The sequence below is a fragment of the Phocoena sinus genome, chromosome 21 (genome assembly GCF_008692025.1).
Source record: "Phocoena sinus isolate mPhoSin1 chromosome 21, mPhoSin1.pri, whole genome shotgun sequence".
Classification (NCBI taxonomy): domain Eukaryota; kingdom Metazoa; phylum Chordata; class Mammalia; order Artiodactyla; family Phocoenidae; genus Phocoena; species Phocoena sinus.
This window is the reverse complement of record NC_045783.1, coordinates 10926282-10954027: the sequence shown is the minus strand read 5'-3', so window position 1 is coordinate 10954027 and position 27746 is coordinate 10926282. Positions and strand designations below refer to the sequence as shown.

The following is a 27746-nucleotide window of genomic DNA, read 5'->3' as shown; positions in this document are numbered from 1 at the left end:
CAGACACCTAAAGATTAAGTAATCATTTCATTTTTTACTTCAAAATTTATCTCCGATCACTTTTATTGAAACAAATCTTGGGATGTTTCGAAATCTCTCTGTTGATCCATCTGCTTTTTGAAGCTGTATACACTTTGGCAGAATTACATTGCTAAGTTAAAATTACAATTTTCATTCGTATATAATGTTTGTCTGACCTACATGTAGAAAATGATAGATGATACAGCCTGTAACTACCAATGAGCTCACTCATTATTACCTAAACTGTTCAACTGAATAATCGAATGTTTTTCTTGAATGTGTAAAATGTTGCCTATAATGGTTTATTTTAATCCGTGGCAGCAAATTAACATGCTCAAATTAGCATTTTTAGTCCTTTCTTTACTATGTTTCCCAGCTTCTAATTCTAATTCTAAGGAGGCGTTTAAGAATATACAATTCTACTCCATGAGATTGTAGGTACCAACATGTATTGGTCAAAAGAATGGACTTATGAACGAGTACATTGATACACTTTATTTTTCAAAACTTCTGTCACCGTGTTATTTTACTTATCTAAAGTAGTTCGTGTACATTAATTTTTATTTACCCAAGACTGACAACCGACGCTTAATTTTTAAATTTTCCAATTCAAAAGCATGCAGTTGACCAAGAATATAAGAGTGTTGCCTTGTCAGCAGTAAACAGCCTCATTCAAAGTCACACGAGGGATCACATCGTGTGCCTATAGGGCCTGAGAGGGTGGCAAAAGGGACATTCAAAATGTGTGTTAAACGCCTGTCTTACGTCTGAAGCTACAAATCCCATTTGGACTTCTGTACTAATGTGTACTAATGGATCTGATGTCTGGGTGCCTGGAAATTTTTATGTGTGTTTTCTGAATGTGTTTCTTTCACTTGTGTAAATTTACTCTCAAAACGTTAGGTAGCGCCTATTTATTTCATTATAAATGTATGTGTTGGATTTTCACTGGAGCCATTTCAAGGGGAATCAAGTGACAAGTGATAAATACATTCGGGGGCTTAAAACTGTCCCACCCTTGCACATACTTCCCCCATCGAGAAGATGGTGATTGGATCCCAGGGGGCGGGAAATCCTCACGTGTTCAGCCAGAACGGTCCCTGGGCCACTTAGCTAAACGTCGGCCCACATGTCTTCAGGGGAGCCCCACGTTCTGGGGGGACGTCACGTGGTCGTCCCCTGGAACAGATCGTGGAAGCGTGGCAGCCCTGGAACTCCACAGCCAGTGGTGCAAAGCAGCCGGCAAGGCTGCCAGGACCCGAGTCTACACTGCCTACCTGAGGACAGCTGCCTCAGAGGATGGCGGGGGATTAGATGCAGGGGTCCCATCCAGAATACCCCAGGGATTAGAGCAGGTTGAGCCGGGTCGAGGTCAGGGAAAGGAGGAAGGAGTCTCTCTAGTCGGCAGCTGGGGGGGCGTTGGGTCCCGTCCTGCCGCTGACTCTCTGGCTGCCCTCAGGAAAATGTTTAAAGATACTGGAACCTCCGTTTTCTCATCTGGGAAATGGAAGAACAAGTGCCATCAATGGGCAAGGTTGCTCTGCAGCTTCCATGAGGCTAAAGGATGGAGAGCTCAGATGGCCACAGAGACGCTCTCCCAGTTGTAGCCGTGCCCCTGGGTGTGCTCCTGGCGGGGTGCACACTGATCGTTCTTCCCCGAGGCTGTGTCTCATAAACACCCCTACGGTGACCTGGTAACAGCCTCCGAAGAAATGAGGTGGCGCCGAGTGCTGGTTGCTGTGGGTGTTTGTCTTTCTATCCATTGGGGGAGGAGCCATGAGCAGCTGTAAGCGACCTCCGCTGTCAGGGCCGCCCTCCCCGAGACCGCGCTCCGCCGCCCCTGCGTGAGCTTTGTTCCCCGTCATCCTCGCGACCGCAGATAAGTGACGTTGTGGCTGCTTCCCTTTCACAGATGAGCAAACTGAGGCTGAGAGAAGGCAGCTTACATCACTTACATCACTTTATGTCTGAAGCAAGGAAGATTTACTGTAGCTCTGAAAGAACCAGAATGGAAATATGGGAGATTTCCCTTTCTTTTTTAAAAATTTATTTATTTTTTATGGAAGTATAGTTAATTTACAATGTTGTGTTGGTTTCATGGGTACAGCAAAGTGATTCAGATAGATACACACATATATATTCGTTTTCATATTCTTTTCCATTATAGTTTATTACAAGATATTGAATATAGTTCCCTGTGCTATACAGTAGGACCTGTTGTTTATCTAGTTTATATAGAGTAGTTTGTATCTGCTAATCCCAAACTCCTAATCTATCCCTTCCCCTTTGTTAACCATGAGTTTGTTTTCTATGTCTGACTCTGTTTCTGTTTTGTAAATAAGTTCATGGTGTCATACTTTAGATTCCATGTATAAGTGATACCATGTGATATCTGTCTTTCTCTGTCTGGCTTACTTCATTTAGCGTGATAATCTCTAGGTGGCAAGATTTCATTGTTTTTTATGGCTGAGTAATATTCCATTGTATGTATGTACCACATCTTTACCCATTCCTCTGTCGATGGACATTTAGGTTGTTTCCGTGTCCTGGCTCTTGTAAATAATGCTGCTCCGAACATAGGGATGCGTGTATCTTTTCAAATTAGAGCTTTTGTCTTTTCTGTGTATATGTCCAGCAGTGGGATTGCAGGATCATATGGTAGCTCTATTTTTAGTTTTTAAGGAACTTCCACACTGTTCTCCATAGTGGCTGCACCAGTTGACATTCCCACCAAAAGTGCAGGCGGGTTCCCTGTTCTCCACGCGCTCTCCAGCCGGTGACTTTCATGCCCACGGGGAAGAAGCTGCAAACTCCAACCATCCGGAGTCACAGCATCCACAGGTTGACGGCGTGTTTGGTTTTTTTTTTTTACCATCTTTATTGGAGTAGAATTTCTTTGCAATGGTGTCTTAGTTTCTGCTGTACAACAAAGTGAATCAGCTATACGTATACATATGTCCCCATATCTCCTCCCTCTGGCGTCTCCCTCCCACCCTCCCTATCCCACCCCTCTAGGTGGTCACAAAGCACCGAGCTGATCTCCCTGTGCTATGCGGCTGCTTCCCACTAGCTATCTATTTTACATTTGGTAGTGTATATATGTCCATGCCACTCTCTCACGTCGTCCCAGCTTACCCTTCCCCCTCCCCGTGTCCCAAGTCCATTCTCTATGTCTGTGACAGCATGTTTTTATAAAACATTCACCAGTTAACGTTCTTGAAGAGGCAGGTATTCTTTGCTTTGCAGTTTTCCTCTCTTGGAGCAGTTCCTTAGCCTGGTGACGGGGCCGGGCTCCCTGACTCCTAGGACCTTGTGTCCTAGTGACCTGGGCCCCATGGGAACGATGCTGGGCTTTCAGCAAGCCCGTTCAGTCCTGGGTGTGCTCTGAGGGGGCCTGGCAGGGCCACGACGGTAGGTGTGCGAGGGAGGTTAAAAGGCTGTGTCGAGCAGGTCTGGCGGTCCCAAGGCTTTGCAGGCTTTAGAGGACAGGACAGAGGGCGGGACCAGGGCAGGAGGGACCACAGGGTCGGTGGTGGATGCCTTGTGATTGACTGAACCCAGATGGACAGAGGTCTCCTTAAACCAAAGTGTTTTAGCCACTAGGACAGCGCAGGTGGACAGGCCTGCTGAGAGGATGTTGAAGGTGCCCTAAAGAAGCGGACTTGAGGCACAAGGACCCTGGGGTGTGGATGACGTTCCAGGGGAAACAGGAAGAGCCACTCACAGCCCCACGTCCGGGAGGGCCACTTCCTTCGGCTGGCGACACAGCCTCCAGACTCGGGCTTATTTAGAACAGCAACTAGTGGTAAGTGCTGGAGGTTGGGAGCCTTTCCTTAAACACCGGAATCTCCCACAGTAAAGCCCTGAATAAAGTCAGCTTTCCACAGTTTTCCTCTAGAGCTTGGTGAGTGTCTTTAAAGAGAATGCTTTTAGAGGTTTCTCGGGTGTAAACCATATTCAAAGCCCATTTTTCTAATGATCGTGTGCCCCCCTGTGTTTCCTACCCTTCAGCACCTCTTTCGCATTCATCCTTCCGAAAATGTGTGCATTTCATAAATGTTCATGCGAAGTTGTTATGTCTTAAGATCACCCTGACATGACAAACTCATTTTGTTTTATTTGCCTGTGTTCATCTGGGATGACATTTGAGGCTTTATTTCTTGGGAAAATCCATTCACGCAGATTTAAAAATCACTGGCACAGAGGGTAAAGGTTAGGAATGTTGGTTGAAGTCCCCACAAACAGGAGAGGAAATGGTGCATTTCCACACAGCAGCAGGATGGTGATCCCCGGGCACAGTGTCTGGAGGCCCTGAAAGGAAACAGCTGCTCCGTCTGTCCTCACGGATGAGGCTCGGCCCTCCCAGGCCATCCTCCTGGGCACGTCTGGTCCCCAGGCCAACAGCCCCCGACGCCTGCACCCTGCGTGGGTGTGCGTGCTTTGCGTGGTGATGAGGGTGCCCGGGTCCCTCTCGGAAACACTTCTGCCAATCCTTCCTTCCAGGTAAAGAAACACGACCAGCACCTATGGAAAACCCATTCCTTCAGAGCAGATGTGATATATTCCTGCTGTGAAAATTGGTAACACCCAGAGCCCAGCAAATATATCTGATGAATTTTGGGTGCCTTCTAAGAGGCATTTAATATCATTTCATGTCGAATTGCACTTATTTTCTTTGGGGGGTTTACTGTCAGCGTCATGTGTAGAACTCCAGTGTGTGCAGGGCTCAGAGGAGGCGAAGTGGTGGTTATGAACCGGGTAGACGTGGAGACCCGGGTCCCCTCTCAGTTGCCTCCTACGGTTTGTACCCAGGGAGTGTGTACTTATGGGGAGCAAAGAGCTTTCTGATACTGTGTGTTTTTCTCCGTGATTAAAAGAATACCTATTCATCAGAAGCGTTGGTAGGAATGATGCCCGTGGTTAAAATGTGCGTCTCATCTTTCTCCATTCACAGGTTTTCTTTACAATATATTGCATCTTAGGCTGGATAGAATCGAGTAGGCCCCGCTTTTTTAACTTGGAGTTATAAGCGTCTCGCCTGCTACCCTGACCGGCGTGTAGACGATGGTGTGGCTTCCTTCTGCCCCGCTGAGTCAGACGTTACTTATTCTGCTGGACTTGGGGGTGTTTTTATAGTTTTTCGCGGTTATACACACATCCCTGTCGACTCTCTCTGAGCATAAAGGGTTTTCCCCACACTCTGCCTCATTTTGCTAGGCTAGACGTCGGGGAGAGACCTGCCCAGTGGCCAAGGGAGGGCTCGTTCGTGGACCAGATTCCCTGCGGGCGGCGGGGACCCGGCCCCGCTGACGGGCCTCTGTCTCTCTTCCAGCCGTGTCCTACACCAACTACAAAAAGACACCACCGCCCGTACCCCCCCGCGCCACCTCCAAGCCTCTGATCTCGGTGACGGCACAGAGCAGCACCGAGTCCACGCAGGACGCCTACCAGGACAGCCGCGCCCAGAGGATGGCCCCGTGGCCCCAGGACGGCCGCGGCCTCTACAACTCCACGGACAGTCTGGACAGCAACAAGGCCATGAGCCTGGCCCTGGAGACGGCCGCGGCCCAGCGCCATGCCGCCGAGGGCCAGGGCGGCTCGGCGCGGACCAGTGACAAGGCCCCCCTCGTGTCCAAGGCTGAGAGCTTCCTCCAGAGCCGGCGCTCCTCCATCGGGGTCCAGGTACCTCCCGCGTGCCCCCCACGGTGACACAGACCAAGCACTGCTGGCCTTGGCCCGGGCCCTCGCAGGGACCCCGCCGGGGCCAGAGGATCCAGATCCTGGGCCCGGCCTTCAGGGGAGACCGGCCTGTGGGTGCAGCGGGCGGGATGCCCCGGCCAGGCCCACCCGCCACCCGGAGGGCCCCCCCCAGGCATTTCCAGGGGCTGCCAGCTGCTTGGAGAGTATGGAAATAGGTTATTCTGACACTTAAGAAGGAGGTTTTGTGGTTGAAACCTGATTTTTAGTCTTGTGGCCGAACAGAGTGGGGAGGAAGGGCATTGGGACCAAAGGTGAATGACAGGGAAGGGCTGCTTGTACGAAAAAGGGGCTCACAGCCACTCGAGGTGACCCCGAAAGTCCCCGCGCCGACCCCAGGACGCTGGTGGGTTAGCTCTGGTTCACTGTGTTCTGAGCACTGAGGGCCGAGCCACCTCCACTCAGGCCGCAGGGGCTGCCCCTGCGCCAGCTCCCACCACCGCGTCCACTCGGGTGCAGGGGCGGGGAAGGCGCCTGGCTAGGAAGAGCACCATCCAGCTCCTGCCCCAACCCGGGGACGGCCCAGGACAGGCCTCGCGCGGACCACGTTTCCCAAGATTTCTGCTGTGACTCCCTGCAAGAGGTGGTGTCGGCCAGCCAGGCAGGTTCCCCGTGGCGTCCTCGGCGAGCTCGGGCGCCTCCACCAGCCCGAGTCCAGCCGAGGGCTTCCCTGGCGCCAGGGAGGAGGGCCTGCGAGCTCAGCAGGTGTGAGAGGGGAGCCGTGTCCTGGGCGTCGGGGGCCGGGGGACGCAGGCTGGGGAGACTGCCCGCTGGTCTGGGTCCTCTGAACCCGGTCTCCACACTGTGGCTTCGTTGTTTTGTTTAGGATTCTGAATTCCCAGAGCATCAGCCATACCCAAGGTCAGATGTAAGTACCAAAATATACTCCAAAGCCAAGTACGCATGAATTTTATTTTTTCTCCCTTTTTGGATTATTCATACAACTGCTCATGTCACCTCTCTCTGTCCTGATTCTATATGCCAGGCTCTATGCTAGGTGCTCCCATATTCCTGCAGGGAACCCTTGCATCCCCTGCTGACACAGAATCAGCCCCACTCTGATGAGGACGAAACTGGGGCTCAAACGGGCAGGCGACTTCCTGCAGCCGAGGCCTGGCCAGGCGGGGGGTACTGGTACGGGGGCAGCTGGCGTTCACTCGGGGGTCACTCTGCCGTTAGACTCACGTCTCCAGACGAGACTTGTGAGGCCCCCAAGCTCAGGAGGCCGAGGTCACCTTCCTGGGCACGTGTGCCCCCCGGTCTGCCCACCCGCCCCCTCCCACAGGGGCACGGCCCACCCAGCCACAAACAAGGCTGGAGGGTCGACTTCCAAACACGAGGAGTTGCTAACTTACCCGAAAATAGCGGGAACTTTCCAGGTAATTCAGATAATTTCAGGTAATTCCAGACGCCCATAAAGCGAGTTTATCCGGCCACCACTTCCTGCCTGCAAGTCACCCCAGGAGCCACCCCCCCCCCACGCCCCATTCTGCTTCCGGCCGCAGTGCCTCTCCCCAGAAGGTGCCCCGCTCTGCCCAGGCCACCCTCCCTACCAGCCTCGCCGGACCCGCCCCCAGCTGCGCATCGCGTGCCGGCCGGGCGCACCTGCCGCCTCTTGGTACCCAGCGCCTAGCACAGCGCCTGGCACATAGCGAGCTCTCGGTCAGTGTCGGTGGGCGAGTGTGGGCAAGCGTGCGAATGCAGGGGTTCCGCTTTCCTCCTGGTGGCATGTCACAGCACGATGCGAGCTTGTCACCTCGCGGTGGCCAAGGGAAGTGAGCTGGAAGCCAAAGAAGATGTCGTCCAAGAAACTCGAGTGTCAGGATAATTGGGAGACAGATGGGTGTGGGGCGCCAGCTCGAGGGCACAGGGGGGAAGAGGGATGAAGTGAAGACCGAGCCGATGGAAGGACCACCCCTAGGTGCCTAGAAAGCTCTAGAAGACTGCTCGAGGGCGTCAGGGTGGGCGGGGCACAATGTAGAGGTGACGCTGAGGGCGAAGAAGGGGGCTGGCTTGGGGCCACGTGTGGATCTGCTGAGTCTGCGTCCCAGCCCCGCCCCGAGCTGCCCTCATCCTCACGGGAGCCCCACGGGCCGGCTGGAGCCACATCCCCGTCAGGGACGGGGAGCCCGAGGCTGGGGGTGAGTCACTTGCCTACAGGTCGACAGCCACAGGGGGAGGATGGGACCCCAGCCCGCAGTCTCCTGCCGCACACAGAAGGGGAAGAAATGAGGGTCCTGCGGTGACACGCCCCCGGGAGCCTGCTGTGGTTCTCACCCCATGACCCCTCGTGGAGGGCGGCAACGCCCCCGGCCCCATCACGCTGTCCTCAGCTTGCAGGGCAGGGTGGCTGGTGTTCTGCGAGCCCGTCCAGCGCTGGGGGGACGGGTTCCCGCCTGGCCTGCCAGAACCAGGACCTGACGGGTCCCCAGAACTACAGCTGTCGGGGAAACTTAGACAGTGCAGAGTCTGTTCATTGTACAGACACTGTCCTTCCCACCGAGCAGAGTGCGCCCTCCTGCCTGCACCTTCCCTGGAGCCCGGGCCCAGGATGAGCACTGATGTGTAGGGTCCTCAGGGGCTCAGCTCAGGGCTCCTCTCGTGACATCCTGCCCCAGGCCCTGCAGGTGTGCACTACACCTGGGTCCCTCCTGGTGACATATGCCGGCCAGCACACCTGTCTTCTCACCTGGAGCCCACACCTGGCCCTACCTCACTTTTCCTCACGATGGTGGTGACATTTAGCTATTTTCTTTGTGCTCACTTTTGTTTTTATCTGTGGTTTGTCTGTTATTGCAGTTTCTACTTGTATGTGTGTGTGTGTGCGCGTGTGAAACTCTGTAGAACACGTTTACTGTTCCCAGACCCTGGGATGTGGTTTAATGTCAGGGATCCTTCAATCCCGTCTGCCTCAGTCACCCCATCTCTAAAATGGGAGCGATTCCCACTCTGCGGTGTCACCAGCTGGTTACTGGGTTTAAACGTCCTCTCTGTGGTGATGCTGATTTACCTTGACCCAGGACGCCCTCGGAGTCCCAGCCGTTTCACGTTTCCAGCAAGCCTTCCCTCCCCCCACCCCCACCTTCCTAACTGCTCCTGCGGGGGCTGCAAGCATCTCACAGAGCAGGGCTGGCAAATCATATTTAACTGTTGGACTTGTAATAAGTCCCTGAGGGAACTGCGGGGACTTTGTATGGGAAGCAATGTACCCACTTTGCTATGTGTGAAGTTTTGAAGGCAGAGCCTAAAATAAGCTCAGTTTAGAGCAAAAACTTGAGATTGGAGCTCCAGCAAATATCCTGGTGACAGCTTGCTTCTCTCTGGTGCTTCCAACTACGGGCGATCAGCCTTCACCTCCCGAAAACGCGGGCCACGCGCACACGTGCACAGTCACACGTGTGCGCTCACGTGTACATGCGTGCGCTGCACACATGCGTACAGGCGTGTACAGGCACACACGTGTGCACTCACACACACACCGGCCACACCAAACTCCTTGCTCCCTAACTGGCCTGTGCGGGACCGCCCTTCCCACTGCTCCTCCTGGCCCGAGGCTCAGCACCCGTCCCTCCACTGAGGCCCGGGGAGAGTGAGGCGGGGGCTTCCGGATCCCGGCGCCCACCACTCACTGCAGTGATGGGGTGGTCCTTTCCCCTTTCATCAGTGAGCACCTCCAGTACAGCGTTTGCTTCACAGAGAGTTCGCTTAAAATACAGGGATTTTGCTGATTTCATCTTTCTTCTCAATGCCTGGAACACCATGGATCTTGTAAAAAAAAAATGAATGTACGCATATATTTCTCCAAACCTTTACAATCCTTTCACCCTCCTAGGCAGAATTTTCTCTCGGGAAAAGATCCCTTTGATTTCCTTTCCACCGTGCAAAACAGTAATTCATTTTCTGTGTCCCAAATTTACTTTTTTTTCCCCATCTACATAGAGCTGTCCCAGGATTTCTGAAATGATACATATTTAGCTCACCCTGGCCTTGTACCACGGGATCATATCCCCCTTCACCTTTACCTTCTGAAAAGTAGAGCTGTCTTCATGTTTTTCTGACAAAGGCTTCATATGACAAACACTGTAAAATCTAAAAAAGTCATTAAATATAAACTCCTTGAATTTAATACTTTATCGTTAATATAGCTGATGATCTTAAAAGCGGGCGTGGGAGGGCAGAGCATTAGATGTGCTGTGGAGAAACTGAGCTGAATCTGGCTCCACCCAAAGAGTCTTACGTCAATCAGGCCAGGTGCCCAGCGCTTCCCTCGCTTTTGAGAGTAGGAAGAAAAGACTCCACTGAATTTAAGAGATTTACCCAAGTACCACACGGCCGGCAAGCGGCAGGATTTGACTGCCTGCAAAGCTGCTTTTCCTCATTCACTGTAAAAATAAGAGAATTATAAGAGAAAACGTACACACTGGAGAAAGGAAGAAAAAAGCATTTTGTGATACGTTGGCTGTATTTTTTCGTCACTTTATGGCATGTTTATGTACCTGTGAAGATGTGTATGTTGGATGTGTGCACACACGTCTTGTGATCTGACCGCTCACGCCACCTGCTAGTCTACGTTCCTTAGTAGACATTGTATCGTGAGCATCTTTCGTGGTGTCATTCTTAAGCCATCATTTTCATAGCTGCACAGCTATTCTGTGTCATGAGAAATGAAAACGTACCATATGTTACTATTATCCTACTTTCCTAGCCTCCTATTGTCCCCACGTGTCACCTTATAATTTGTTAGAAGTCGAGGTGACTTCTTTAGACCAGAATCCTAAGACTGGAAAAAGTAAGGCAAATACTTGGAACATTTTTATGATGAAAAGCTAATGCTCTTTCCATTACAAATACCTCTCTAAAACTATACGAATGAAGCAATTTCACCCATATTATGTATCTATCAAATTCGACAATACCTACCACAATTGTAAAATGGGATACCTTTGCCTCAGCCACCACATGGGCTGGGAGTATAGTCACCAAAGTCCATGCACGTGCAGACATGTATTTATAGCGGTGTCATTGACAATGTCAGAAAACTAGTAATAACCAAATTATCCCTCCACTGAAGACTGATTAAATAAATCAGGTTATAGCCATAGAGTGGAATAGCAGTTAAAGCACAAGGCAGCTCCTTTTGCACTGACATGGGGTAACATTTTTAATATATTAACTTTTATTGCAATCTTTTTGTGTAAAACAATAACAGTCTCCCCACCCAGCAAGGTAACATTTATGTGAGCCATGACCCACTTGAAACTCAAAAGACGTGGTGATTAATAGCAAGGTTAGGAATTTTATTCAAGCACGTTTCCCCCTGCAGTCAACCTATTTCCTGTTCCAGCCGCCAAAATATGCAACACAAATGAGAGATGACTTCTGTGCATGTTTTCAGAGTTACACCAATAAACAGTGGGGAGCCCCCGGCTGCTGTCCCCAGCTCCACAGCCCACCGGGAGCTGCAGGGTCTCCACGTGGCCATGTTAATTCTGGCCACAGCGGATCAGTGCAGAGCATGGCTCTGCCCCCGACAAGCTGCGCACCCCTGGGCAAGTTACTCACCTTCTCTGATTCCTCAGTGTTCGATGTGGCTGGAAACGACACAGGGTATCACGTGCACCAGGTGTAGTAACACTTGTCTGCTCTTAGCATGGTACCCGGTGCGGGGTCAGCGGAAAACCAATGCCATCTCGCTCTTAGTACCACGACTTCTACTCACCACAAAATGAGTCAGCCCCCAGTGACAAAGGCTTAGCCGAGGGGCATTCCAAGTTACAGGCACGATTGTTAAGTACACCTTTTTTCTCATAACTCACAGGAGAGCGTCCTGATTATTCGTTTAATGGTTTGTATCTTACCTTTGCAGCGATCATTAATATTTTTAAGAAAAGATGTGTTTGACAGTTTAGTTATGACATTTGTGGATTGGGGTCAAAAGTCCTTTTGAGACAATAGGCAATATTCTTTGTGAAAAGGAAAAGGGACAGTGTAGTAGCTGGGATAATATTTGACTAAACTAACCTTTGGTTTTGCAGACTTTTCATACTGAGAGTTTGCGGGGCAGGTGGGGGGTTGTTTGTTTGTTTGTTTGTTTGTTTAGAAAACCTGCGCTACTAGAATTCTCTCATGAGTTAACTTGACACCAGTGGTGATCATAAATGCTTCTTTGGGTTTGGGGAGACTTTTTGGCAAGCGCAGCCGCCATAAGGATTGTGTGTAGAATGTACGATTTCTGTTCTGTTCTGACATCGCCCTGCTCTGGGCACATCGTTAGCAAAAAGAGAGACAGCTCTGTGTAGGCGCAGATGGAGAGGTTGCCTCGGTGCTCCTGGTAAATGCCTAAATTCCTTCCGTGTGTTCTTGTATGTGGATGCAGCCATCAGCACAGTCCAATTAAATCGCGTGTGTGTTTTGTTAGCTCTCTCTGGTTCATGCTGTACCTGTAGGGTGTGATAAGAGCTTTTAAGTCCTCTCACAATGCAATCTAACCGAGCCTATTTTTTGCCGGAGCGAAACAAAGCCATTTCATTTGCATACATTTAAAAGACTGAGGTGCCGTGTTGAGTTCAAGTGGTGACACAGAATTTGACGAAACACAGTAGCAACTTACACCACTATGAGTGCATTTCCCTCTCTGTCATTTTCCTGGGTCAAGTGCATCTCTGCATTAATTAAACAGATACATAATTAATTACCACAAATGAATACACACACACAAATAGTCCCTGACCCAGGTCCCTTGTCTCGGTTCTAAAATAAGGTGTTCTGTGTTGAATTAGGTGGAAACAGCTACCGACTCTGACACGGAGAGCCGTGGCCTGCGGGAGTACCAGTCTGTTGGCGTGCAGGTGGAGAACGAGAAACGGTAACCAGCCCCCCAAATACCCGCCATCTCCCAAGCGGGGCTCTTGGTTTGTAACCTGACTGCAAGTGTCTAGACGACACTGACCATCAATAATTCAGGCCATTTGACCATCAATAATTCAGGCCAGGAAACAGGGTCATATCTTTATACTTTTCAACGTATATCATTCTAAGTGTGAATTAACGTCCTCCTATGCCTTGTTTCTGCAAGCGGCAGGGGACCCGCTTCTTCTAAAGTAATTTACCACCTACGAAAGCAGGGGGGCTGGCAGCTCTGAATGTTACAGTCCTTTATCCAAAGGGAAAAAACAGGCTGAGGGTGAAACAAACACAGGTTTTCTCACCTTATCATGTTAAAAGTAAAAGGAAAGACAGAGAGGGAGGGAGATTGAAAGAAGTTTAAGACCTTAGCTGTGCTGGGACTGTGACACTTCAAAGGAACCCCTCAAACTGTCAAACACAGAGAAGTCCATTACAGGAGTGTTGTTTTTGTAACAAAAACAGGATGACTATTTTATTTTATATTTAAAATAGCATATCTTGTAAATTTCATAAGCACAAATTTTGATGGGCACATTACATCGTGAAGCCCCGGTGATTCGCTCACGGTGGAGGGCTTTAGGACCAACCTGCAAAGATTTTGATTGCCAAGGAATTCAGAACACAAACTGATGGCTTCCCCAGGATGCCAAGCTCTCAGAACCCGCACGTCGTCGTCTGTACCTGGGGACCTGGGCTGGCTGTCTCCCTCCCCCGCGGTGGCTTGTTCTCAGCTCCTTTGCCTCCAGGGCAGGAGATGGTGGCAGGTCCATTAACCAGCTGTACTCACAGCTGTGTGCCATCTGGGGGGCCAGTTACTGCGGAGCCAAAACACGTAGCATGGGCAAAGTTTGGATGTGCAGACACACATGCACACGTGCGCACGCGCGCGCACACACACACACACACACACAGTTCTCACCAGCAAAATCTGCACTCCTGTTATAAGCTCACTTCTGCCAGTCATTTCAGTAACTGGCTGTGTGGGATGACTGACATTTAAATACATACGATGAAAATGTTTTTTGAACACCTGCCGAGGTCAGAATTTGGATTCATTGTTTTGCATAAAAGACAAAATTGGGATGATATTACATTATTCAGATAGGAGGAGAAACTCATGTCCTAAGCTGTGATAGGAATAGCCACCAAAACTCAGTAGGACACAGATGTTATTACTTAAAGGAATTGTAGACATAAAAGAAGCAGCAGGGCTTCGTTTTACGTGTATGCCACAAACAGAAGACAGTAAACTTGTAGCGTCTTTCTGAAAGGCAAGTGACCACCCCAAGATCGTGGCTTCACGGGATACATCAAGCCTCCTTGTGTCGTACAATAAACTTAAGTCTTAAGTGGGCATTATTTAGACATTGAAACTTAGGTAGAAGGTAGAGGTTCATTGTTTGCAAAGCCAAATGGTGTTCTGCCACAGATGAAGCACCAAAGTGCTTGTAATAGAGATGAAAACACTCGTCTTCCCTGCGAGGTGCCGGCTTGTGGCCCAGGCGCACTCCTGATGAGTGCATCTAGGTTTTGCTACACGAGGCCACCTCGCAAAGGCCCCATTTGTCCCCCTTGCCTCCCTTGCAGGTGCGGACGCTTTAAGCGTTCCAACAGCGTGACGGCCGCGGTGCAGGCGGACCTGGAGCTGGAGGGCTTCCCAGGACATGTCGCCACGGAGGACAAGGGCCTACAGTTCGGGTCCTCCTTCCAGAGGCACTCGGAGCCCAGCACCCCGACCCAGTACGGGGCGGTGCGGACCGTCCGGACCCAGGGGCTCTTCAGCTACCGAGAGGACTATCGGACCCCCGTGGACACTGCCGACCTGCCCCCTCCCGACCCCTGGCTGGAGCCGTCCATGGACACGGTGGATGGCGGCCGCGTGTCTCCGTGCCACAGGGACGGCGCTTGGTTTCTGAAGCTGCTGCACAGCGAGACAAAGAGGATGGAAGGCTGGTGCAAAGAGATGGAGAGGGAAGCGGAGGAGAACGACCTCGCGGAGGAAAGTAAGGGCCCAGGTCTCCTCTGAGGCTTGTAGACACTCTTGATGTTGCCGTAACACAAATGGCAGAATCCCCAGGCAGAGTCCCTGGGTCCCTGAGTAAATTTAAATGAGTGGGCTTCCTACTGCCTCCCCCCAATTCTCAGACACAGTAAACGAGCAGAAAAGCAATCGCTAGAGTATTAAAGGGCATCCTTTTGTTTTGTTTTGTTTGTTGGATAACAGGATGGCTTGTGCTCACAGGGATGCAGTTTATCTCGTGTCCCACGTGCCGGTTCTCCTGAATTCTGGCAAAGACTTGATATGGAGCAGTTCAGCTGTTTTCTAGAATCATGACTGTCCCGTGTTTAGAAGAAATTGCATTGGCTTTATGCCAAAGCAACGTTGGCTGCGGTAGACGACTAACCAGCCAGCTGGTGATGGCGGCTCCCGGTTCCCCATCCCCGGGCGGGTGGGGACCTAAGTTCCCCGACCTCGTGTGGGCAGCGCAGATCTGCTCCCAACCCTTTATGCCAGGTGGGTCTCCGGCTCTTGCGCAGAAAGGCACCAGCCTCCCCTTTCCCTGAAGAAACTTATTGTCAGGATTGTCCGGAAGCAGCATCCTTTATGAATTGCTGTGTTGATTTCGAAACAGATACCTCCTGACTTTTGTTTATAGACCAAGAATACCACGAGAATGATTGCAACGTACATACAACTAACAAATTTTGTCTTTACCAAATACAGTTTCACAGAGGCGTTTCTGAATGTCTTACCTCGACAAAGCATGCTCTTTTAAATTTTTTCTTTTTCCATGAAGTCCTTTGTACAATTGCTAGATCACTATAAATCCTGAAGTTCAAAAGCACACCTGATGTCCTTGGAAATGTCGCCCTGACACTGCATGTCCAGAACTCTGCTGTAGGAGAATATGTCAATAATCCTGGCAGTGGAGGCATAAGGATGAAAGTATCAGGACGGTAACTTATAGACACAGTGGCCCTGGCCACTGAGGAGTCCAAGAAAATGGTTGGTGTTTTGATCCTGAGTTGTTAAAATGTACATTGTTAACTTAGGAAGAAAGGGGGAGAGTGCCATGCCTTCAGATCCCCAATTCTCTTCTCCCACATCCCTCTGTCAGTCATCACACCCCACACCTCCTTCACCGGAGTGGGTACTAGACGCTGAGGGTTTTGGAGGAAGTATAGCCTGTGCCCCGGCCATGCGGCATCGCTGCATGTAGCTGCCAAAGTCACACCGCCCCCATGCGTTTGTCCACACGTGTCACCTGCCGAGGGCACAGCCGACGGTGACTGCGCTCAATCCGATGTTTAAAAATCCCTCATTTCCCGCAGCCTTTCTTCACTTGTCAGTATGTGCTTCAACGGGGCGAAACCGTTTGAATTGTATCAGGGATTTATACCCTTTACCCAGAGTTGACCCGGGATTTGAAGGAGACTGTCAGCTCCCGCTCTGTATACACCCCCGCGTTCAGCCCGGGCTTGGTGAGCGGTCCTCGGGGCTTGTAAGACGTGAGCCTGAGGTTGATGAGTGGGGATGTGTTTCCTACACCCTGTGGTTCCTCCATGAAATGCCTTTGAAGGGGAGGAGATGGGGGGACAGTTCAGCAAGAGGTAACCCTTGTCAGGGCTTACCCCACAGTATGTCTGTAGCATTTTATTCTAGAATCATGTGGATTTACACCATTTAGGACACATCCACAAGATTCCGGTCTCCCTCTGTGCGTGGAAGAGACGGAGGCCTTTAGTCCTTGCTGTGTTTGTAAGACAACACAGAGCAAAACCCGCCGTGTCATGGTTTTCCATATTTAGTGTGTACCATTAATTCAGTTTTGATTTTATCAAGGATTATAGTTTTTTTTAAAGATATGTTTTTTAAAAGAAATCCCGAAGCCGTCATGTACTGAACGCAGTGCCAAGGGCTACGCTAAGGGCATCACTTATATCTTCAAGGGCTCAGCATATCATGATACCTAGAAAATACTGTCGCCTTTATGGAAGTAAAGAAACAGGTTCAGAGAGCTTAAAATCTGGCACCACATTCCACAGAGTAGAGCAGTGGAATCCAGGCTCAAAGTCAGAGCTGTCTTTTGTCAAAAGCTGTGCTTTCCCACCACGCTGCCCGACATTCTTCAATCCAGATGTTCCACTCCTGGGAACTTGTCCTTTGTATCCTAACACTGTCTTCTTCTGCTCTTTTAGAAAATGTGGAGCCCCTATCCCTGGCCGTTTACTTCATTCTGATTCTCTGAATCTGTGACACCCATTTGTGGTCCAGAGAGAATCCCTGAGCCTTAAAATACATACTTGGTTTTGCCTCAGCCCTTGGAAATTAAGAGGTGAAATTAAAAGGCTTCAGCGCTGAAGCATTGTCCTAAGTTATGATTTTCTTGCCACTGGGGCGTTCAAGAAAATTCTGGGAGTAATGCCGTAAGTGTACTGTGTCTAAAATACGATTTGATGATCTGCAGTGACCCACATCAACAATAACAGTCCATCACTCAGGATGTTCAGTTGTCTTATTACTGGACATCCGGAGAACACATTTTTCCTTCAACAAGGCAGAGAGGGAAGGGAGTTTCTGCCGTCCCTCAATTGTATTTCCATACACAAGTTTTTTTCCTCTTTGGCACCTTTGGGACCTTCTTCTGGACTCTCTGTATCTTGGAAACACCCAGCAGATATTTGCTGAACCCATACTATGAGTCGTTCGATAGACTGCAGGTGGATACGAAAAGGAGTGTATAGCACGGAAGCTGCAGTGACCTAAGAAGGGGTGAAGTAAGACCAGGGCAGAGCTGCTCATGGCGAGTGAGAAATATAAAGTGTAGAAAGAGCAGTGCAGATCCAGTGCTTTTAAAAGACTCTCCCAGGAGCCTGAGAGATGCTGCCAGCAGGGAAAGTCCGAGAAGGCTTCCTGGTGACAGTGGCATCTGGGCTGGACCTTACGGGGAGGTGGGTTTGGTCAAGCAGGTGGGGGTGGGGGGATGGTGATGAGAGAGCAGGATCAGGGGCACAAGCAGAGGCAGAGAACTGGCTGGGAGACCCTCCAGGAAGACCTTCCCTTAGACGTGGACTCTGCACCTGACCGAGGGGAAGGCTGAGCCACTACCTTTCGAGTCCCTGGGCTCTGTCGTCCTCCACTGCCTTGGGGACGTGCTGCTCAAAGGCGGGGACGGCTCTGCGTTTTCCCAGAGCTCTTACCGCCCGGCCCCGCTGTCGTTTGACATCTTAGGCTCCTGGAAGGCTCACACTTGGTACATCGATTATCCACCAGCAGTGCCTGGCAGAAGCCCTGTGCAGCTGAGGGTCAGAGAGAGGAAGAAGGCGGGAAGAGGTGCAGCCTTCACACCCGGCGGGGGGGGGTGGGGGGGGGGGTGGTCACAGCCCTGCTCACACCTTCTTAAAGCGTAGCATCTAAACCCCACGCATCCTGCAGTCGCCCTCGGCCAGGCTGGGGAAGACCCCGTTCCTCAGGCACCAGCTCAATAATCATGACTCTGCGTGGGTTTTCCTGCCACCGTTTAATAACCACGTGTGACTGCATTTCTATGAGGCTCAGAGGCAAAGAACAGAGAACAGATCTGCTGGATCCTTTTTATGATTTTCTTAATTTCTTCTCTTATTTGCCTGGCTTTCTTTTTTTGTGGCCAAGGATGACAGAACAGTTGTTTTGAACCTGAACTGTATGCTTTGCCCGTTAAACTAGCGCCGTGCCAGTCACATTTAGCTGTTGCCCTAGTCATGTTTGAAGGTCGGATCACCTGCAAGTCCAGTCCTCATTTTAAGAACAGATACAGGGTTATTGGTTACGGCCCTTTCAAAAAGCGAAACTTAAATTAAATGGCTGTTGAACCAAAACCCTGAGCTTGGAATATTGAAATTTCCATTACATGAGATAACTTTTCTCCCGAGCTGTAATTTTATAATCACAGCTCACTGAATCGATTGAACAAATTTAGATTCATTCCGCCCTCTGTGGTTAATAAAAACGTCGTGAGCCCAGTTAAATACTGGTTTAAGTTAAGGCATGTTAAAGCAGGCTTCCTATTGTTAATACATAAATATTATATATATTTATAATATACTTATATTATATAAATATATATTTATAATATATATTCATATATATTTATAATATATTTTATATATTATAAATATAAATATATATTTATTTAGGTATATATTTATTTATATTTATATAGATATATAAATATATATTTATAATATATTTATATTATATATATATTTATATTTTCTGGAGGGATTGTAAACCATCACTAGACTAGTGTTTTGGGATTTTTTGTGTTATGTTAAACCAAACGGGTAAGTGGCATAAAAACAATAGTATGTTTTCTGAGATAAAAGAAATGGTTCCAGAACCACAAAGATCTCACTCAGCAGGTCTGTAGAAATATGAATGGTATAAGGAACTCAACAATGGGGTCTCTCGAGAGGTGTTGGGACGTTCTCTCGCCCCCAAAACAGCTCTGCCCCAAAGCTAATAATCTGAACATCACCAAGTCCGATGCATGGACCCACAGACTCACAGAGCTGGGGGCTTTGATGATTTCCTTCCTCATCTAAGGGACCCCGGCTTCACTAGTCACGTTAACGCCGGCGTCGGGGTTCGGTGTCCAGCATGGGTCCCCCAGTCCTTCCGTGCGGAGGGGCGATGCTCCCTGGATGGCGGCGGTGGCAGGGGGCGTGGCTCGGTCGCTGTGCCCGGGGAAGAGCAGACAACAAGTAGAGTGACCCTGAGGATTCGTGGGCCACGTGGCAATGCAGGGGACGAGGAGATCATGGGCCACAGAGAATCTGCCCCTGGGTCTGCAGTTTGCCCAGGAGTCCGCATCGGCAAAGACAGCACATTGAAGACCAGAGCTAATGATATGCTCCTGAGCAGCACAGCTGCTACAGCCTCTGAGACCTGACCAGTCCTCCAGGGAACGTGCAGCCACTGCTTCCAGACCCCTGCCGGGACACACAAGCCTGGTTGTGTCCCGGCTCTTGCTAAGGATGTGGTAAGTGCCCGACGGAGATGTCCCCACGCAGCCCAGCCACCCAGTGGCCGCAGGCAAACTGGAGCATAAAAAGAAACGTGTGCTCAAGAAACACGAAACGAAACGAAAATGATAAAGCCAGAGGTCCGGAAGCGAGGGGGTTTGTGGAAGCAGCCGTGCCCCCCAGCCTGCTCTACGAAATGAGTCAGGCAGGAATCCCAAGAGATCCCGGAGTAATACATCTTCAAATGATCATTTCAAACAGTCTGCCGATTTTAGAAAAACCCACCTCGAATTTTGAAAGAAAAGAATAGTGTAAATGTTGTCCTGGCATTTCACAGCAAATTTAGATAGAATTGAAAATTGTGGAACACGCGTGAAAAATAAATTAAAGGAGCAAAGTCAGTTCATCAAATTTCTTTGTACATCAAAGGCCAGGGTTGTCTCAGGTTCTTTGTAGGTTTGCATTCTGATGAGCATACGTCCTAATCTGTAGCTCTTGAAAGAAAGTGTCTAAACTGTGACAAAACGAGGGAAGGATAGTGGAAAAGAATAAATTGAATTTTCGCCCCAAATTCCTTGCAATTATAGGAAGCTCTTTACATTATAGGTATCAGATAGAATCATCCCCATTCACTGAGCAGCAAATTCTCCTGCCATTTGCAATCAGGTCATCAGCTACACTCTCACAGCCATTATCTCTCTCTAGCAATCATCAATTTATACCCTTTATAATAAGTCTCCTCTGCATTAAGTCAACACCCACATATCACCCACCTATCCATGTTGTGCTAAAGATGATAAACTGAAGTACTTTATATTAACACTTCCGTGGAAGTGCATTTAAAGAAGAATATGAAGATTGGGGATTAAAACCTCAAAATGGGTAAAACTGACTTTTTACATTGGGATTGACATATATACACTAATATGTATAAAATGGATAGCTAATAAGAACCTGCTGTATAAAAAAATAAATAAAATTAAATTTTAAAAAAAAGAAACTGAGGCTTAGAGAAATTAACAATAAATAAATAAATACCATTTCAGGAAGCATAGAGTCAGTGAAAAGACGTGCACTTATCCATGAGTCACTTCTATATAGTCCTGCAGTGACAGGTTGGTTAAAACAAGTCTCTTGAAAGGTTTTCGTCAGTCATGCAAGTTACAGGGGTTTACAAGTGAAAATTCAACTTTTCAAAAACAAAACTAACTTCCACTCAGCAGCAGCGGGACCAGAGCTGCAGAAACATATTCAGTTTGGGGAAACAAAGTAGGAAGTATTTTCGGCCCTTCCAGGAGGTGCTCCAACCCCACTGCCCTCCTGCAAGGCTGAAGGCAAAGCAGACAGAGGAGGTGGGCGGGATGGGGGGGTCTGGGGGAGTAAGCCCCTCCCGCAGTGGATTGGTAGGAGACACGAGGGCCCAGGTGTCAAGATGCTGACAAGACAACATTTTTTTTTTAAGTCTGAAAGGTTGCCAGAGTGTTATCCAGCTAACTCACTTGTATTAAAAGTTACATTTTTAATTCTTCTTCATATTTTAGGAGCAAGCTAGAATTGGATGATATTAGGGAACTATTCATTTCTTAGGAGCGGTCATGGCGCTGTGGTCGTACAGGATGATGGCGGATGGGGCTCTGGCCACAGCTTATCCAAGTGGGTCAGGAAAATAAACGCACTCCGAGATTGGTGATTCTAAGGGATGGGGTGGAGTTGCTTGTGATACTTTCTTTCAAGTTTTCTGCGTGTGAAGTTTGCCATAATAAAACTTTGGAGAGCAACAATCTGGACAAGTAAGAAAACACAGGCAAACTAAGAAGTGTGGCAGTCCATGAACTTCCCCAGGAGAGCATCATGTTACGAACACGTTGTCTGTGGGGCCACGTCCTCACCCTGTAAAGATGAAGGCTGTGCTATCCCTTCTGTTGTGTGGCTGATTCTGTTACATTAGGATGTGTCCTCAGCACCCCTCACAGCAATGGGTTTATTTCTGGGACATCAGTTCCAACATGTGACACTTGGTTACGTGGTATCGAGGCCCTTCCCAACGGTGTCTGTGACTCCGTTCCCTTCGAGGGAGGCCGAGGAACAGGGTCTCAGCAGCTGTGTGGCCAGGCTCAGAAATCAGTCTTTGATGCCACTTTCTAACGCACGTTAAACGTCTCAAGTCATTTTATTGAAGGCTGCCTGTCAAAATTACTAATGTTTGGGAAATTGGGGAGAAAGGTAACAAAATTGAGTTTACTTCTCTGGACTCAGGCTCCACCTCTGTGGAAATGCCAGGTCTCAGGCGCCACCCCAGACCCCCTGAGTCAGAATCTGCCTGTAACCAGACCCCCAGGTGACTCACGTGCTGATAGGGTTGGCTTTTGTGGGCTCTTCTCCAGATAAAACCTCAAGGACGTAAGCATTCTGTCCAGAGTAAGTACTTAACTAGCCTGTTAGTGGTGATGGCTGTGTCTGCTTCACGACGGACGAACCTCCAGGCTAAAACCCCCTTTTTCCTGAAGGCTTGCCCGCAGGGCACTGGAGACAAGCTTGCCCTGCTCTCCTGAAAGCCTGAGGGAATGGCCAGCCTAGCAAACTGGCTCGACTTTGAGTTTCAGGGGGTCCGTGTGGCTGGTTGTTATCTGTGTTCTGCACAGAGTCTCAAGGGGGACCCAGAACAGAAGATGCTTCTGGCCATCAGAGGAAGATGCTGTGTAAGCTCAGTGAAATAGCTGGGAACTGCTGCATATAGACAAAACATCAGAGATAAGTGGGCCTGGGTATAGTCGCCAGAAACGTTCTCCTACAGATTGCTACGTGCTTTTGAGGATCATGGGAGCTGGGATCCACCAAAGCTATTATTTCCAAAATAATGACGACGTTTACACAGGCTAAGGAAGGACTGGGGCAGAAAGATGGGAAGCATGGAGGCCCCTGGAGGTAGCAGGTGTGGGGTTTTCCCAGAAATTTCATGCCCAAAGTCTTTTATCTGCCCAGTGAAAATCCCAGAGTTGTCACAGCTATCGGGTAATTGGTTAAATCCTTTCCACTGACAAAACTATATTATTTACATTTTTTAAGTGCTATTTGATTAAAGTCTTACAACTTAGAAATCGCTTCTGGATTAAACTGACACTTCCTACCCCCTGAAAGCTGAGCTGGCCCACAGGGTGCCCCAAAGCGGGATGTTCTCACTACCACCGAACGTGGCACTTCCACGGGTCAGCGGATGGTGATGTGAGCAGGTCGGGGGAACTGGTCACCCTGCTGACCCCCGAAGGGCTTGGTGGTGTTAGCAGTACCTTTCTAAGCTAAATTTCCCCCAACACTGAAGTATCCTAGTAGCTGGCATTTGGTCCTCTTTTTTTTTAACATCTTTATTGGAGTATAATTGCTTTACAATGGTGTGTTAGTTCCTGCTTTATAACAAAGTGAATCAGCTATACGTATGCATATGTCCCCATATCTCCTCCCTCTTGCATCTCCCTCCTACCCTCCCTATCCCACCCCTCTAGGTGGTCACAAAGCACTGAGCTGATCTCCCTGTGCTATGCAGCTGCTTCCCACTAGCCATCTATTTTACACTTGGTAGTGTATATATGTCCATGCCACTCTCTCACTTCGTCCCAGCTTACCCTTCCCCCTCCCCGTGTCCTCAAGTCCATTCTCTAGTAGGTCTGTGTCTTTATTCCCGTCTTGCCCCTAGGTTCTTCGTGACCTTTTTTTTTTTTCTTAGATTCCATATATATGTGTCAGCACACGGTATTTGTCTTTCTCTTTCTGACTTGCTTCTCTCCGTAGGACAGGTCATCTTTGAATTTCCTTCCTGCTCAGGAATGGAGCAGACAGAAAGACAGTTCAGCCCGTGGCCATAATAACTCAGCAGTTTCACCTCCAGTAACAGAGATGATAGAATAATAGCTTTTGCTCTTTGGGTCATATCCCCTTTGTGTGATGCTTTTGCTCTTGTTTTTTAATTGACCTTGTTTTTTTCTTAACAGTTCTCGGGAAAATCAGGAGCGCTGTTGGCAGTGCCCAGCTTCTGATGTCGCAGAAATTCCAACAGTTTTACTGGCTTTGCCAACAGAACATGGTAAGTGGATCCTCAGGTAACCTCGGCCCCTTGTAACCAAGCTGAACGTCCGTTCTTTCTGTGCTCACCGCGTTCCCGCCTGTTAAAAGATCCCTGCACATGTGCAGCCTGGTGAATGAATAGGGGGACACTCCCAGCTTTGGGGGTGATTTAAAAGTGCAGCCAAAGCAGAGAGGCCATGGGGGTATGGGCAGGGGTGGGAAGGAGACAGGTGTTTCCCCAGCCGTGAGGGGTGTGCTCCGCCACCTGGCTGTCCCCCAGGGGACCCCAGGATGGAGGGGAAGCGTAAATCACTGTCACGGTGGATGTCACAGTGAGGACGGTGCTAGGAGGTGGCTTGAATAGAAACACGTAAACAACCACAATGCAAGAGATTAGGAAGAGATTTTAGAAGTAATTTGTGCTTTATATGTTACAGTCAGGAGTGAACAGAAATACCATGGACTAAATTAGGTAATACGGTTGGCATTAAACTTGGTTCTGATCTTCCTGAAAAGATCAAGGGGACACTCTTACCTATATGTATGCTTATATGTATACTATACTATGTATAAATAAATATAAATATATATTGTTACACACGCACTTTTCCTTATCTGACTAAAGAAAGTATTCACTTGATATTATTTGGAGAAATAACTAAACAGTAATCACGCTACTTTACAGGTTCTTTTATTTATAATCCATACACTGACTTCTTTCAGACCAAACATTTTCATTAAAACACAAGTCTCTGCAAGGTCTCCCATAGCAATGGTTCAAGGTGATTTGATTTTGTTTTGTTCGGCTTTTAAATGTACAAGGAGGCGTGTGGATTTACAGAACGTTCTTCCACATCAAAGGCAGCAGAGCACGTCAGAGTTGCCAATTTATCCCTTTTAATCAGGATCATTAAAAAGTATGTTTTCTCTAATATTTTCCAATTAATCCCATTCCAGTTCATCATGAAATTTAAAGAGTTACCGCCTGGTTGCCTATGACGTGCAGTTATAATCGACATTTGAAAGGGGAAACAGGCAGGTTTAGAGTCCCTGAAAGAAGCATACAGCTGTGGAAACATTCAGTTATTACGTTTACTGGGCATGTTCTAGCGTCCTCCGTCGTGTGTATTTAATGGATCATCTTTAAGGAATTGATGTAGGCCGTTGGAGAGCATGGTCCGCATTCCACCGAGTCTGGTGGGGAGGGTCGTCCCCATCTCCAGCACCCTGCACTCAGCAGAGACGCATTGTTCAAGCTTATAAAATCTGCATTTTATAAGCTTAAAAATTATCCACCCTCTTATACATGTCAGGTTGCGTTTTGTGTTAACCTTCAAAAGTCTGGCGTGACTGCTTCCATTTCTTTTGACCTCCGTCTAGGATTAGACCAAAAGAGTCTGGAGCATTTGTTGGAGGAGGTCAGGTTGGGGCCCTAAACAGGCCTGTCAGCAGAAATGCTGAAATGCTGACCGTACAAGCAGGGGCCTTGCTCAGCAAAGCCACGCTGTCCACACTTTGCAACTTTAGGCCGGTGACTAGTTTTCAGTCAAGGAGACACGTCAAGAGCCCACCAGCTGTTTAGGATGGACGACACTGGGCAGGACCCACCCTGGAAGCTGGCGGGTCGATATCGGTACCTCTCGGGCCAGCGGCTCAGCACCCCAGAGCAGGGAGAAATGGAGTCACGCTCAGACCGGCCGGTCTAACGGTGTACTTGAACACGACCCACGGTCTCTTCTCAGCCCTTCTCAGGACACACAGCTCCCAAAGAATGTTCCGGAACATGGCGCCTCAGAGCCCACATCCCACCTGGACCCCACGGCCTGCGGTTAGCAAGGACGGATGGCTCTGTACACGTTGCTGGGGTAGGGGACTGGCCTGGTTCACCACTGACATGAAAAAATGACACAAACAGATCGGGCGTCCGAATGTCCAGTGGACGCGGATGCAGCCACCTCCCGTGCAGAGCCAGACCCTGGCCGTGCCCAGTTCCACCGACACCACGGCCTCTGCTCCCTGGGAGCCCGGAGGACAAAGGTTTCGCCAGTCCAGCGGGGAGGGTAGGTGACCACAGAGTCCACTCTCGGGCGACATGAGCCTCAGCACAGCCGTGGGGCAGGACCAGGGCCCGAAGTCCCACTTGGGGAGCCGTTCCATCCCTCGGACACGTTCAGGCCCCATCACGCCTGCACCTGCGGGAGAGGACGTTGTACTTGTGTCACCTTCCGGAAGAGCAGCTGAGGACCCGCCTTTGGGGGGAGGAGTCCCCCCAGCCCCGACTGTCCAGAGAGCCCCGTGCACCCCCATCACCTGCAGAGCACGGCCCAGAGGCAAGACCTTCGCTCTGCTCTTCTTCACAAGCAGTGGCTGAGCTCAGACAGGCAAGTACATGACAACCCAGGTGACTGGAGGAACCTCCTGCCCCAGCCCCTGCCCCTGAGCCTGCACCTGACCTTGCACCTGAACCTGCACCTGCCCCTGAACCTTCCCCTGACCCTGACCCTGCACCTGACCCTGAACCTGACCCTGCACCTGACACTGCACCTGCCCATTGGGCTCCTCGATCCACACGCCCAGTTCGCCTCCTGGTGGCTCAATGGAGAACGAGCTTCAAACTGCAGACAATGGCCCTGGCTTGCAACTTTCACTCCAGACGGAGAAGGAGAAAACGAGGGCGTTTTGTGCAAGTCGCTTGGACAGTGGTTCTTACCGTCTGCCCTCAGGTCAGCACAGCTGCCATCTGGCTGCATCAGCAGAACAGGCGGGGCTCAAAGAGTGACCTAGTGGATGTGGATGTGGAACCAGGACTGAATGTCTGTGTCCCCAAACATTCACATGACGAGGTCATGAGGGTGGGGCCCCCATGCTGGGATCAGTGCCCTCATAACAGAGACCCCAGGGAGCCCCCAGCCCTTCCTCCACGTGAGGACACGAGAGAAGACGCCGTCTGTGAACCAGGAAGGGCGTCCTCACCCAACACAGGATCTGCCGGCATCTTGACCTTGGACGTCCAGCCTCCAGCACTGGGAGAAGTAGACTGTGCTGTTCATAAGCCCCCAGTCTGTGGTTTTCTTGTTCTCTCAGCCCAGATGGACTAAGACAAAGGTTAAAGGAAGTTTAAACCCAACCAAATAGAAGTTCCTGATGTGCTTCATGGGAAGGACTTATGAACAAGCCGGAAATGGCACATTTTAAGCGAATTCAGATAAATGTTTACCTATCAGAAATTTCTCTATCTGTTTAACCTGAGATAGCCCCGCACTGAATCGAGGGAACCACACCAGAAAAATCCACACACCGAGGGTGGCAAACTCAGGTGCCTGCAGGCAGGTCACGCAGCCCGGGGAACCTGAGGCCGTGGTCACCAGCCATCGCTGGGCGCCGGGGGCGTGGCCAGGCCACTGGCTCTCTGCTCCTGTGGAGTCACCCAGCTTTAAGTAGAGACTACTCATTGAAACTAAACATACATCAGGTGCCATGTGCAGAAGCAAACCCACCTCGGGGCCACGTGCACCCTTGGCTGCCTGTGTGCCGCTCCGTGACATCACCTGCACGACAGTTCTGACCCTTCAGGAGATCAACGTGCCTGCCCTCCCTCCACATGGGAGCGACGAAATATACATGGTACATTTGTAGGGCATCCCTGACCTTCAGAAGCAGGGCTGAGACGGCTCAGGGAACAAACAGAAACGGCCGTGGCTCCAGGCCCATCTCCCCAGCGCCTATGACCACCAGCAGCACTGCAGACCCTCCCCGGGCACCAGCTTCCCAGTAACCCCACAGGCGACCAGAACCCTGGGGCCTGAATAAACTGTCAAGCGGCTGGAGCCTTAACACGTGCCACCATCCCCAGGTTCCAAGAAAGCGTTTTCAAAATGAAACAGTGAAGGCCTGTAACTACACGTGTATTCTTCAGTAGACTTTATTTTTCTTCTTCTCATTTCCTCCAGTTGCGTTGTGATAGAATTAACATACAGCACTGAATAAATGTAAGGGGG

General features: G+C 49.6%; 1 protein-coding gene across 1 annotated transcript in view; it reads left to right on the top strand.

Moving 5' to 3' along the window:
• Positions 1-27746, top strand: part of DLGAP2 (DLG associated protein 2) — a 145789-nt gene that overhangs the window by 113394 nt on the left and 4649 nt on the right. Inside the window, exons 6-10 of the mRNA XM_032618450.1 lie at positions 5354-5703; positions 6605-6646; positions 12558-12643; positions 14272-14687; positions 23676-23767. Of these exons, the coding sequence (XP_032474341.1) occupies positions 5354-5703; positions 6605-6646; positions 12558-12643; positions 14272-14687; positions 23676-23767 (986 nt within the window). The remainder of the gene's footprint in view (positions 1-5353; positions 5704-6604; positions 6647-12557; positions 12644-14271; positions 14688-23675; positions 23768-27746) is intronic.